Below are 14,629 nucleotides of genomic sequence, written 5' to 3'. Positions count from 1 at the left end.
AAACGCAGCCGCCACCCCACACAACCTTTCCACACAACCTTCCCGCCAAACCACGCGCATGCGCCCCGCCCACCGCGCGCCCCGCCGTGCGCATGCGCCCCGCCACGGCACTCCGGGCTCTTTGGTTTCCCTTCAGCACTCACGGCTCCCGCGCCGCGCGGCAGCACATGCGCAGTGACCGCTGGTCTTTCTCCCCTTCCCCCGAAGCTTCGTGAAGCTTCCGGAAGGCTGCGGCCGGCTGCTTCCGCCGCGCCGCCCCCCCATCACCACCCGGCTTCCGGTTGCCGCATCCCGTTTCGCCGCGCTGCCGCTGCTCTCCTCTGCTCCGCGGAACGCCGCCATGTCCTTGCTGTGCTACAACCGGGGCTGCGGCCAGCGCTTCGACCCCGAGACCAACGCGGAGGGTGAGGACGGGGCGGGGGGTCCGTCATGGCGCGGGGACCTGAGGGAGCCGGGATGCCGGGCGGTGACGGGGCCCGGCCGCAGGTTGACTGGATAGCGAAGGACGGGTGAGCCTGCAGGGCTGAGCCCGCAGCCCGGCTGCCCGCCTGGGAGCTGCCAGCGAGTGCCTGTCCTTCCGGCTTGGGTGGGAAGGGACCTTAAAGCCCATCTGTTCCAGTGCCCTGTTGTGGGCTGGCTGCCCCCCAGTAGATCGGGCTGCCCCCCGTCCGACCGGCTGCAGTTCTCAACAAGCTTTGCAACTCGTCTGATTTGCGAAGATTAATTTCTAGGGGATGGGCCTTCTGTGGTAGCGTAATTTCTAGCACAGTGCACGAGTTTAGAAGTCGGCTGATGCGATCTGGCATGTGCGACTAAGAAATCACTGCGTAAAGTGTTATTGTTCTGAGATAAATATCTCCAAAGAGAGGGGCAGCGCTTTGTGTAAGGCTTGCTAACGTTAGGAACAGCAAAAGTGGGCACACGGTTTTGGAATGCTGCCATTCAGAAATTCTATCCCACTCCAGCTCGGCTCAAAAGGCAAAGTAGATAGACTTTAGATAGGTTTTCCTATATCAGAAACTTTCATTAGGTCTTTATGACCTGCTCTCATTGTTGTAATAACAGTTTTTCACTGTGTTTTCTGATGTACGTGATATAAGTTGGAGTGGACCAGACCTGATGGACATGGCCCTATGCATGGCCCTATACTGTGTGATTGTGACAGGCAGCTTCCTACAATGAAGTTTATTCAGTAAGTGACTGGGTCTTGGAGTTCCTATGTCCTGGCCTAAGCAGTTCTAATGCGGTTTTTCAAGAGTGCTCTAGAAGACCAGGTCTAACATCTTTAGCTGAAAGAGAGTAATTTAAGCTTTCACCACCACTAAACTTCACTAAGATCAATAAGGCGATGGCTACTTGGGCACCTAAGACCCTATCTAGCTGCATTTAGCTGTCAGCTTTAAGTGTTTTAGAGCTGGGGAGAATATTTAAGTCTTGAGGATTAAGTGAAATGCACATTAGACACCAAAATATGTATTCCGGTAATCTTTGATAAGCTTTATATTGATATAATCTATCACTTAAGCTTAGGATCAATAGTTATGAGGAGGTTTTTATATCTTTTTTTTCCCCAAGAAAAGTAGAAGATGAGGCCCACAGGCCTCAAAGATGTTGTGGATGTATCACAATTTCAGCCTACAGAATAGGTATCCCATAGCAATGATTGATGTAAGAGGCCTTTAATGTTCTCTTTAGAATCAGAGGGCTGGTGTAACGTGCATGTATTTTCTGTAGAAGCTGTCATTGTTTCAAAAAAATGATCAGGTGGCAACTGGCTGACACAAAGGACACAGTGCCTCTTTAAAGAGAGGCAGAAAAAACAGCCTGAGGGAAAGCATTAAAGGTATGACTACACAGGTATGACTGAACACAGTTATGAAATCATTTGTGGCATGCCTAGCAAGGTACAAATTTAACATGCATTTCAGATACAGTAACAACTAGCTACATCCATACAGTTAGAGAGCTGTGCAGTGTTGGATGTAGAACTTAGCTTCCAAAAGGGGCAGTAAAGTTTTAGTTTATTTCTCTGGGAATTAATGACTGTGTGGACATTTCTAATCCATTTCAATACCACGTTCAATTTTGCCACTAATACAGTGGTGTAATGTAATACTTCTGTATAGATTTTAAAAAGGTGTTGCTCACAAAGAGGTTGAAGGTGTACACATGTTTGTCTCAGCTTCCTCACTTTACTGCAATGCTTTGTTTTAGGCTGCAATTAGAATCTTTGTTAATGCAGTTTTATTTGGTTTGTTTCCAGAACTGAAGGGCTTAGCTCATTTGTCAAGGGTATTGGTATTGCACCTGCAGGATCAACGTGATCATAGAGCTGATGAAAACTTATTTTACATATTTCTGAGGTGGGGTGAGCTGGAGTCGAAAGCAGTGATAGCCTAGATTTTTATCTGACCTTTCAACTTTGTTTAACTTTGGTCTCCATTATTCAAACTCTGTTACTTTAAAGTGCATCCTCTGATCCATTCTGTTTCTCAGCCTGAATCTTTCTTCGTGAACTGTTTATAAGCTCTTCACATACAATATTTTTCATGTTATCTACATTTTATTCCAACACTGAGAAATTAAGTGGAATCAGCACCCTCTCGATCACATTCACATTCCCAAGGAGCTGGATAAAGTTCATTGAGTTAAATGAACTTCCGTTGCTTCTGAGCTGCAAAGCATAGCTTGTGAAGTATTGGAGTGCTTCCAGAGGGCAGCAAATCATTTATAAGTTTTATGTAGACATACCTCACTTTGTTATCAAGAATTCAGCAGGATTCCGTCGTAAATACCTTTAAGTTTGGAAAACCTTTACTGTTTTCTACTTTGCCTTGTAACAAGAAGTATGAGAATGGGTAAGCAGGGATGTAGTAGTAAACTAATAGCAGGCAACAGCGTGTGCACTGGTAGACTGGAATTGATTTGAGTATCAGATTTTCATTTAAAGAAACATGACAGTGTGGTACTTGCATCTACAGGAATGATTTGAAATGATTTCTCTCTTCATTGAGAAGTGAAGAGAGAAATATTGATTGCTTTGAAAAGCGTTTTGTTTTGTTTTTAAGGAGAGGAATTAACAGCAGTGGAGAAGTGAGTTGAAAAAATGTTGAATAGCACCCAAAGGCTGGAAGCTGAACTCAAACAAATCAGAAATAGATCATACTTCTGCATACTGCTGATGTGTGTCCTGATCCTTTCTACTCCCTGCTAATCAGATATAGAATATTTTTTATGAATGTAAACTTCACTTAGACAAGTGTTGCTGGTCTTAGTACAAATGGTAACAAGGGATGTTCTTCTGTTCTCTGATGCACAGGATGGTCAGACTGCTTAGAGATAAACTGCCACTGCCTCTTCTTGAAGCACTGTAGAGCTGCTTGCCTCTGCAGCTTCTGTTGTTGTGTGCACGTGGCTCTCATGAGATAGCAGCAGAGAGTGGGTTGTTGTTTCTTCATAATATACTGCCTGCCAAGGGGGCTTAAGGAAACAAGGAGAAAGGACTGGGCTTGGCCAGATGGACAAACAGGCTAAACAGGTGCTTGTCTGCATCTGATATGTGAGGGATAGCTACCCTGAATTGTTTCTAAGATTGTTTCTAAGTTTTGAGAAACATAGCTCTAATTAATAGCACCTCCCTCTTTTCAACTCACGTACTAAGTAGTAATTTAGGTCTTCTCATTCAAAAATAATCTGAGGTGCAGATAGCTTAGTTCTGCTACCATGATGATGCTTGTGATGGCATGCTTTCATAAATTTGGAAAAGAGCACCCTTTGTTTTTAAGTTAAAAAAAAAAAAAAAAAAAAGACAGTGAAGCCCTGTGCTCTTTGTACAAAAGAAATGTATTTTCTTTTATTCTTAGAAGCTTTATTAGCATTAGCTTTTCATCCTGAAGCTGAAAGTATTGGTGGTAGTATGAGGATATGTAAGTTTTGCTGAAGGACTAATGTCCTAAAATGTGTTCCTTTTGACTGAGATAAGAAACGTCATCGTAAGGCAGTGTGTCTGTCTGAACACATTAGTGCTTGAGACTTAAGCACTGAGTATATGATGAAAGAAGATACTAAGCAAGAGAAAAAAGTCCTTCAAATTCTACATACTTTTATATACATATACACACACATATAAAACATACTGATTTGTCGATAGTCCACTTAAAATCTGTAGGCAGCATATTAGTAAAGTTGTGTGTTGCTCATCTTATTATTTGAAATGTGGCATTATGCACACTTGTGTTTTATGGAGGCTTATAAAAAAATGTTACTGTTTGTGTCATTTTAAATTTTAGCTGTTTCTACAAAAAAATAGAAATAAAAAACCAAATTGCTTTAAAGGCTGGAATGCAGCTGGTATTTCCCATCTTGGTTTTGATTCATATCATTAAATTATGCATACGGTATATGTCAGAAGTGTTACATAGTGAAGGCAGTTATATTACACTTGGAAAGTGTACATATATTAAGTAAAAAGGAACAGTTGCTACGTAGAAAACTGTAATGTTGATAAACATCTATGAATATCCACGGTTCAATTAATGAAAGAAGTGTTTTAGCATCATTTGTACAGAACCTAGTAGCAATTGATAGTATTGACAGAACTAAATTGTGCATGTTGAAGATTGGCCTCTGTCTTCATGACCTTGAACAACCTAGTAGATCACAAGCAGTGGTGTAAGAACAAGATAATTATTGATTTCAGTGAACTCATAGTGCTTGTATGTTTGTGATCAAACAGATAAGAATTCTTGGTACACCTGAATATTAATAATAACCATTTCTTTCTAGATTCATGCACATATCATCCAGGTGTGCCAGTCTTTCATGATGCTCTCAAAGTGAGTATGCAAATGCCTTTTTAAGTCTCACCTTTTTTCCATATATGTAAAACAATGCACTTCTTTTCCTCTTTCTCTTTGTCAGTCTGTCTGTCCGGTCTGTCATTTTTGAGCAACCCCATGAAATTCCACAAAGCTGCAGAAGAAGCTTAGCATAGCTTACTGTATCCATATGGTTTAAGTCATACAAGTTCACGTGTCTTGTTTCTATCATTTGACTCTCAACAGTTTAATTAGGTCCTGTGAATAGATCTCTGGAGGTATTGAGACTTATCTTACTCTCTGTTAATTAATCTGCTTGGAATGTTGACCAGATGCATGCACTCTTATACAACTAGAGCACTAACGTGAGTGTGACATTTGTCTGCTGCAGAAAATAATTGCATTATGTTAACCTGATAACCTGATACCTTGGTTAAGTTGGGACTGCTCACCCGTTGCCTCTGGTGTAACTGTCCAGTGTTCTCAGGATAAATCTTCAGTAATGAATTAAATATATCTGTGATGGCTGTGTGTGCTTTGGCCAACTCCATAGCCCACATTCATTCTACTGAACTGTTTTCCTGCTTCAGGATCTGCTCGATATATACACAATGCCTGTTGGGAATTATTTGACAGAGAACTGCATAGGTAGGCCAAAACAGTACTGAAAATACTTTTTAACCATTCAGCAGGTCAGGAATCTGGTGTCCAGGACCCAGCACTGTTCAAAATACTAATACAGTTGAAGCGTAAGTGGCCTTTCATAGGATTTGGAGCTGTTATTTAACTGTGGAGCAAGCAGTTTTCCATGGTATTTAGAAACTGCTTCTGCTGACAGTATGTCTCATCCATGTCCAGCCATGTGGTGGTTTGGAGTACATGGAGGTACTTGTGTGCTGGGTGTCACATTTTCTGTGAGCTGATTGTGATTTTGCTGTGCAGTACAATTCAGTTAAAGAAAATAAATTGCCATAGTCTAAATAAGGTTGTAACTGTACTCATAGTACAGTGCTTAAGACTTCTACGTAATTACAAGGACAGAAATTACAAAGATACCTCAAAAGGCTGTGTTTGCTTTCTCTTAAATGAGCATGCTTCAGTTTCTTCCCTCTCACCCCTGCTTTTCTAACTCTAGGCCTAATTAAATTTATCATAGTTTTCTAGGTTTTCTTCCTAATGTGGATTGTAGGTAATCCAAGTGAGCAGAGGTTAACCTTTTACCTCTTGGACTGTGTAAAAAGTGAATATTTTAAGTATATTTTCAAACCATCTACTTGAACAGCAAGCCAGTGCCTCACTGCTTCAGCTCTCAATGTGGTGGGAAAGTGTATCTGCAGTGCAGATCTCCAGAACTGTGGGGGGAAATGAGTACTTGAGAGATCTGACTAGAAAGAAAGTCTCTTCATTTTATCTTTTGCCACAGGTGAATGTAGTCTCAGGTATAAAATTTGTTTATTCTTCTCAAATGCTAACTTAAGGGTTGAAGTAACATTTCTGCTTTCTCTCATATGGAGTTGGCACCTAACTTGTCATGAAAATGTTCAGTGAATTCTCTGATTAAGGCAACATGAGTGAAGTAGAAATGGCAGAAGGAACAGCTGTACTTGGCTTCTAAAAATGCAGGGGATTGAAAATATTGTCCCATCTTGTAAAAGAATAGAACTGGTCTTTCAGAAGCTGCAGCTAAGTAGAGTAGTCACACTTGTTCTGTTTTTGTTCCAAACTGTTTATAGGGTTGGTCGTGCTGTAAGAGAAGAACAACAGACTTCTCTGACTTCTTAAGCATTGTGGTATGTATTCATGTCTATTTGCAGTTATTACGCTTGTGAAATCACAGTGATAAATATCAAGTGGTACATCTGCTTACATGTTTAAAGTTTGCTTACTTGTTTTACAGCTGTCTTAAATCTTGGATACGCTGATTTTCTTGCTCTAAAGCTGTAGCTGCATCTTATGTTTCAAGCTTTAATAGACATGCTTTGTTTTGTCAAAACTTATTTACACTTGGTAGGAATGAAGGACAATTTTTTTTCCCTCAACTGTAAAAAATATGCATTGTTCTTTAAAGTGTATCCAGATGAAGGTATTTTCTGTCATAGTTGTAAGATTACCTTCATGGCCAATGTGATATGTGGGCTAAAGTGGAAGATGATCTGAAGATATAAAAGAACTTGCTGCAGTTTTTGGTAAGTGTGCACAAAAAATAAGCTTATTTATAAGTGCACATTTATCGAAAACTGCAGCAACTGCATCATTTAAGTATAAGCATAAAAACATATGCTTTCCCTGATAGGGCTGTACAAAGGGTCTCCATAACAGTGAGAAACCTCCTGAGCCTGTTAAACCAGATGTCAAAAGTACCACTGAGCGAAAAGAGCTAGCTGAACTGAAACCCAAATTTCAGGAACACATCATTCAAGCACCAAAACCACTGGAAACAATTAAAAGACCAAGGTATTGTATACAAAACCCCTTTTCTTTCCCAAATTTGGTTTGGTGGTTGATTTGCCAAATTAAAGCTTGTTTGATTATTAAGTGTTACTCATTTCATACAGTGTAAAAATTCCCAAAGAGTTTGGTTTTGCTTGCAGTGATGTCTCTACTATGTTGTCTCTGAAGTGAGCTAAAAGAATTCTGTTTAAGACAAGGTAGCACTGGATTGCTGAGCATTTAGCTGCATGGCAAACCAAAATTGCAGTGTAAAGCTCTGTAGCTTATGAAGTGTTTTGTAGTAATGTCTATGGTTTCATATATTCTTAACAGTAAACATTAAGGAGTTTGTATGTAGATTCCCTAATCTCTCTGATTTGTTTTTGTTGTACAGCACTTAGTTGCTTTCAACCTTTGTTGAAAGGCATTTGAAATTTCTAATCTGTAAGAATGGACACCAAGGAATCTGGTTTGTTACTTCAAGGGGCATTAGAAAAGAAGGGCCTTATCAAAAGATTAAAAGTTACTACTGTCATCTTTTATAAGTTATTTTCCATGAAGTTGATATGAATGCATGGATTATTTTTATTTTTTTTTAGCCCAGATGAGCCAATGACAAATTTGCAGCTGAAAGTTTCAGCTTCCTTGAAGCAAGCTCTAGATAAACTGAAACTCTCATCAGAAAACGAAGAGAAAAAAGGTAAGGATATAAGGAAGTTAAGTAGATATGTGATACTTACTGTCAGACAAATTACTTTTTTTGTTGTTGTTTCTTTCTAAGGCAATTATTTGACAAGATTATTCATGTTCTCAGTAATCTGGGAGATAACTTTCCTTCTGTAGAGTTATAATCCAAGTTAAATGTGAACAGTGTAGGAATTTGGGTAGTAGGTGGAATACATTCCCACTGCAATTATTGGAGCTGCTTATTTGTAACCAGTGACATTCCCCGGAAAACTGGTTGGTTCTCCCTTGTCTGCTTTTCCTCTTTTTATCTCACTGATCACTTCAAATTTAATTCCTTTAGAGACACTAGAGTTGCTGAATTCAATCTGTGTGCATTTATGGCAATTTTATACCCTTTTATGTTTTAGCAAAAAATGTCATTTAGCTTTTTTTTGTACTTGGTATTCAGATTCTTTGCTTGTGTCTATTTATAGGCAGCAGTTGGATCCTTTGATAGTCTTTATAAACCAAACATAATGAGTGATTGGCGTCTTCTGATAGTTTCTCTTTGTGTATGATTGTAGCAATCCTTTTTAGCCCTTTTTTTTCTTTCACTTAAAACAGTGTAAATGTATAGAAGCTAAAATCTGAGGCAGAAATAATGAAGTTATTGGAATATTAGCATAATTTCTGTTTCTTTGTACCCTTCTGGAAGACTTCAATAACATGCAGAAGTTGCTTGTTTCTTTTTCTTTTTTTTTTTTTTTTTTTTTTTTTGTAATCTACTCTTTAATTCCTTTAAATTCTCAATAGCAGCAAAATGTTTTTTATACATTGTAAACTTCTTTATTGTAAGCTGTTTTTTTCTACAATATCATTGTGTTTACAGAGGAGGACAGTGATGAAATCAAGATAGGGACACCATGTAAAAATGCAGGCTGTTCAAAAGTAAGTCATTCAGTTCCACCTTTATGCCTTCTTCCTAAACCATTACATGCGGGGTTCTGTTTTTTGTTTCTTTTTTTTGTTTTCTTTCTGCTACAAATTGACTGGAAATAAGATAAATTCCACTGGGCTTAACAAATATACAGTTGTTAACATACATTAGTATTGACACACGTGGGCTATTTTGTATTGTGCATGCAGTAGGTCTAAGATTTCTTTCGTTATCCATCCTGAACTTCTAATTAGTAAGCTTACCAAACATACAATACTGAAACATTAACTTAAAATGCTAAACAAAATATTGGTAAGAGGTGACTTACTGTTAACACTTGAATTGTTTTTATGTACCTACATACCAGTATATTCCTCAGAAGCATTTTCAGAGGTTACCACTTAGTGCATCCTGCCCAAAGAATCCCCAAAGAAAATATTTTAACATCTAACACTGAAATTAGACTTTTTATTACATTCTCACTGAAACAGACAGTTAAGTTTTTTTGCTGCCACCATTGTTATATACAGAAAATTTATAATATATAAATTTTAAGTTGGTAATTCACTGTACATCTGACAGATGCGGGCTCTTGGCTGAAACTGTGGTGGGGGAGGAATTCATGTAATTCACTTGTTTGTATTAGGAGGAGCTGATGTAGTGTTCAGTATCAGAGATATATCATTTATTTTCTTTTGAGAATCCATGTTTTTTATGAATGGCAACTTTATTTTAAGTACTCCCTCTGAATTTTCAGAGTGTTTTTCAAGTGACCTCTGTGAACATAAATGGTGACACCAATGCTGTATCAACTGAAGCAATACAAAGCGTAGCTTGTAAGCATGGTGTGCCAAGGAAGCTTTTGTGAATGGAGATATCTTTTCAAAATAATAATTCTGATTGGACTTGGATTAACTGCTGGAAAGCTTTATCGTGTTTTGTTCAGTGTTCATTTTGTTTGTTGTGTTTTGTTTTCTTTTTTGTTTTTATTCAACTTTGGTCCAACTTGCTGTAATGGTAAAATGCTTTGTTTCACTAGACGTACCAAGGACCACACAGCACTGAAGAAGTGTGTCAGTACCATTCTGGCGTGCCTATATTTCACGAAGGGTTGGTACTCAGTTTAATTTTTTAATTAGTCTTTAATCTGCTACTGCTCTTGTCATAGATGTTGTCTTGTACTCATTCTGTATTTCTTGCAATCAAAAATAGTAATGACTGAAAAACATCTACTAAATTAATAATAATTCTACTTAAAGGAATGATAGTATCCACAACAATGTCCTGAAGATTGCTTTTTCATTACTTTCTTTGCAAACTTTAAAGGATGAAATACTGGAGCTGCTGTAAAAGGAAAACATCTGACTTCAATACGTTTTTAGCCCAAGAGGGCTGCGCAACAGGAACACACGTATGGACTAAAAAGGATGCAGTGAGTACCATTAGCATGGCCTTATGCAGCTGGTTATTTTAAACTTTCAGTACTGAAACGTAGTTCATAGGCTGTTTGAGGTTTTACTATTGTTGAGCTGCTTTGTATCACTACCTATGAAATAATGTGTAGGATACTGTGCACAGCATGGCAGGACAGAAAAGGAGTTTGAAGTGATCTGTGGTAGTACTCTATCACAAGTGTGCTTCTGCCTTTCTTTGCCTTAATGCGTGTTTAAATGTAAAAGTGTTCTTGGCAAATTCAGCTTTAATAAAGAGGCTTACTGTTGGATGCAGCTTAACAAACATTTCTTATTAATATTCTTAATTGCTGAGGTAAATTCAGTTTGATGCAGCAAACGTGTCACTTAACAAAAGAAAATCAAAGATTTACTACAGAAGCTGTGATTCTGTTACCCCATTTTATGACTGCTTTCCAAGTGCTTTACTTCCTTACTCAGAAGATTGCTGCTTGCTTTTAAGATTTGCTTGTATCTAAGCAGTAGTTTCAGATACGTAAATAACCAACAGAAAATTTGAAGTGATAAACCTGAAGCAAGAAAGTAGCCTTGTAGAGTAGTTACTCAAATGTTAAGAAATTCATTAAATGTTTTTCTATTCAGATAATGAATTTCTAGTTGACTGTTGTTTGACTACAGATTTTTTTACTCGTTTGGATCTTGTGGGTTTTTTTTGTTTTTGTTTTTTTACTATTTCATTTTTTCATGCATTTGGGAACAGGGAGGAATACTTAATTTTTTGCAGCGATACAAAAATTTCTTGGAGTTCTGACTTCTTTTTTCTTTATGTTCCATACTGCTACATGCTGGAAAACTCCAGTCTTGAAAAGGAGGTTGATCCAACAGAAAATATTTCTATTGCATTTCAGTGCCCCTCTTTTATTCCCATATTTTCTATCATGAAACATATATTTATTATAGTTTTATACACGTGTGTATAGTGTATATAAAAAAGTGTTTTGCTCTCACTTCTGAACATATCATAGCTGTGTTTACTGGCTGTTGGAATAGCCCCAGAATTTTATCCTAATATTGTAAAAAATACTTCTGAATTCTTCTTTTTCCATGACCTTTTCTTTATATAGGGGAAGAAAGTAGTTCCATGCAGGCATGATTGGCATCAGACTGGAGGAGAAGTGACTGTTTCTATATATGCTAAGAACTCTGTCCCTGATCTGAGCTATGTAGAAGCAAATAGCACAGTGGTGAGTGTCTGCCTTAAGATGCCATTCTTGACCCTTGTGTTTAATTATATGCAGTTTGGGTTTTTTTCCTTCCTGTTGAGACATCTGTACTTTGATAAGGCTGCAAAAAATCGTTAATTAGACTTCTGCAATTAAATCCTGAGTGCAGTGACTTCCATTGGCATATATGTAAATAATTACAGGTTATTAATTCCATTGTGTTTGACTTGAATTAACTGAACGTTGTTCTTGATGGCGGTTTCACAGGCGGTAATATTTAGGGAGTGCTAAAAATGATGTTTCTGTGATTTCTTCCTCTTTTGAACAAAATGCAAGGATTTCCACTATATGCACACTGTGGTACTGTGTCACAGTCTCGTAGAATGTATTTCCACTTCTGTGTGTGAGTGACCGTTTGATCACTTTTCATGTAGGATCTGAGTCCTGATGTAATGCATTTTACTTAAGCATACTTAAACATAGTTGAGGTGCTTCATATTCTTAGTCTGACTAAATTTTCTGCTGTTTTTCCTCTTCAGTTAAATATCCATATTGTGTTTGAAGGAGAAAAGGAATTTCATCGCAATGTGAAATTATGGGGAGTAAGTATAAGAGCCATTTTTCTGTTCTAAAAAAAAAAACAACAAGCACAACAAAACACACAAACCTTCAGCTGCTTCTCTTTAAAAGCTGTTTATTTTTCCTGCTTTCTTTGCTTATTGAAAGAAATTCAATTGCATATCATTCAGTAGTTAAATTCAAATCTAAACCTAATGCCCTGAGTGACTATTTGACTCTTCTTAGATCAGCAGGTTAGATGAGGTGACTTCTTGAAACCCCTTCTAAGCCAATTTATCCTAAGATCTTATCCTGGATATGATAGTTGTGTTACAGAAAACTCTTGACTTGATCTGTTGTATGCATACTGTGTGCATTAGTCACATGTTTTGTGACACACATTTATAACTTGAGAATGGGAGATAGCTGTTTTTGTCCAGATAAGAGGGAATTTCACCTGCCTAAATATTTGCTGATGTCTCATGATAAGATACTCTCTCTAACTTGATTCCAAACCTCTGAATGTTTATTTCTTGAGGTGAAGTGTGAAATATGTTTTCTGTTTCAGGTAATTGATGTAAAGAGGAGTTATGTGAACATGACAGCTACAAAGATTGAGGTTACTATGCGAAAAGCAGAGCCTCTATTATGGGCAAGTCTTGAATTACCAGTATCCAACACTCAACAAACAAGTGAGAATTCAGATCAATAATAATTCCAAGAGATGAGATTTCCTATTGTGAAGTGGTGACTTGCTACTGTAATCAAGTATTTAATTTTTATATAGTTTTTTTAATATTTGATCTTGTTCCATTCTACAACAAAGTTCTAATGCGCAGCGAATGAAAGTATCAACTTCAAGAGTAATAGCTATTTCTTCTGCTCTTGCTCCCATGAGAATATTTATTCTGGTTGGAGTGTCTCCATGAGGATTTAAAATGAAAGAGCTATTGCTTTCTGCTTACAACCTTACCTACTATGCACTGACCATGAAAGCAGATGTGCTGTCAGTCTGCGGTGTGTGTTAATTTTCCAAGTGCTGTGTTTAAACTGGGACTCTTCGGTAGTACGTGTTAGAATCAGAGCTCTTCATTGTGAAGCACACAATTTTAAAGGGAAAAAAAGCCTGACTTTTTCAAGTGGTGAACATGCAATTCCACATCTAAATTAAAAATACCCATGAAAGTAAATGTTAAAAAGCACTTGTAGACTTCTATTCTTGTCTGCTGGAACTAATGTTTGTTTCAATACCTGTTGGCTGTAAAGGGATGGAATAAAAGGTATTTTGATAAGAGCTTCAGTACTTCCTGACTCTTGCTGTCTTTCAAGCATAAATGCAGGAGATCAAATTAAAATAAAAACAGAGGTGACAAGAGAGGATATTTCTTGTTCTTGTACCTTTGCTGTTTGGTTTGTTAAATGCAAAAGGCAAGGGGTAGTAAAATGAGTAAGAGTACCTCAAATTTGTAAAACTGCCAAAGTACTGTATGTATTTCACAGCATCTTCAGAATGTATGCTCTGTTCTATCCCACAAGGTTCAACATCTTAAATATTTTCAGTGTGGATGTCTATAGTAGGAGAGGGCAGTACACAATGTAGTTGTCTCAGGAAAATTATTTTGTTACAGATATGCCTTCTCTTGTTCCTGAGTGATCTGAGAATTAAATTTACAGAGCAAGTCTTAGGAGAAGCAAACAACAAGTGTTAAAATGTCTGTCTCAAATCATAAGTGTACCATTGAAATAAAATATTTTAAAAGTACCTTTTCTTTTGAAGAAGCATAAGCAGAACTATAATTAGAAATCTAGACCTTACGTTTGTTTCCAGTTCTGCAGCATTTAGGATTTGTGTCTGAAAGCACGATAGTTTTACAGATGAGGCTTTTACCTAAGCAAAACTTATGCACTAATGTTGCTTTCTCTTTCTGCTTGCAAAAGCAATCTGGGGTTGCAGCTGAAAGGGGGGTGAGGGGAAGAAAACACATTTTTACATATATAAGTTAAGCAAAGTATATAAAATTGTGCTAAAACTTAAGCAGCTCTGTTGACCACAAAATGTGCTGATGCTCATCTACCTACCTGCCTTTGCTTGACCTGATATCCAAGAGAAATGGGGAACTTTCATTCTGAAATGAAGCAGGGATTTCTAAGACTCCTACTGTTTTCCAGCAGGTATAATTTGAGTCCGGAGTTCTGCCTCTAGCAGTATTTATCCCTGATGAAGTAGCAAACACTTCACCAAATAAACTGCCCCTCACACCAATGGTGTGTTTTGGTGCTTCTTCATCCATTTCCTCATCAACTTGGAGGAACTGTGGCTGCTAGGCCATAATTAAAAGTTGCAGCTCAAAATTTTACATGACAGATTCAACCGAATTCTAATGCCCTTTTCAAAACTGTTTTTGTTTAAGGGTCAGATGCTGTGAAGTGGTAGGGTACAAGCTTATGGAAGCATAGGCCTGCAAGTGGTCCTCTAAAAATTGTTCCAACGTTCCCCAATGTGTTCTGAGCCAACAGCTGGAGCTCTTATTAGTCCAGTGCTAAGAAAAATTGTTTTAAGTGGATGAAGAATTCTAAACAGCTGTA

General features: G+C 37.9%; 1 protein-coding gene across 1 annotated transcript; it reads left to right on the top strand.

Moving 5' to 3' along the window:
• Positions 1-257: 257 nt before the first annotated feature.
• On the top strand, positions 258-13,343 carry CHORDC1 (cysteine and histidine rich domain containing 1). Its single transcript, XM_042862438.1, has 11 exons — positions 258-404; positions 4,786-4,835; positions 6,551-6,607; positions 7,111-7,271; positions 7,847-7,947; positions 8,803-8,861; positions 9,890-9,960; positions 10,177-10,282; positions 11,387-11,506; positions 12,025-12,087; positions 12,612-13,343. Exons 1-11 carry the CDS (start codon positions 341-343, stop codon positions 12,753-12,755), a joined length of 996 nt encoding a protein of 331 aa, XP_042718372.1. The 5' UTR covers positions 258-340; the 3' UTR covers positions 12,756-13,343.
• The last annotated feature ends 1,286 nt before the right edge of the window (positions 13,344-14,629 follow it).

Source organism: Lagopus leucura, unplaced genomic scaffold (assembly GCF_019238085.1).
Source record: "Lagopus leucura isolate 7727_CA_CO unplaced genomic scaffold, USGS_WTPT01 Super-Scaffold_702, whole genome shotgun sequence".
In the NCBI taxonomy this organism is placed as follows: domain Eukaryota; kingdom Metazoa; phylum Chordata; class Aves; order Galliformes; family Phasianidae; genus Lagopus; species Lagopus leucura.
This window is presented reverse-complemented; position numbering and strand designations above follow the sequence as displayed.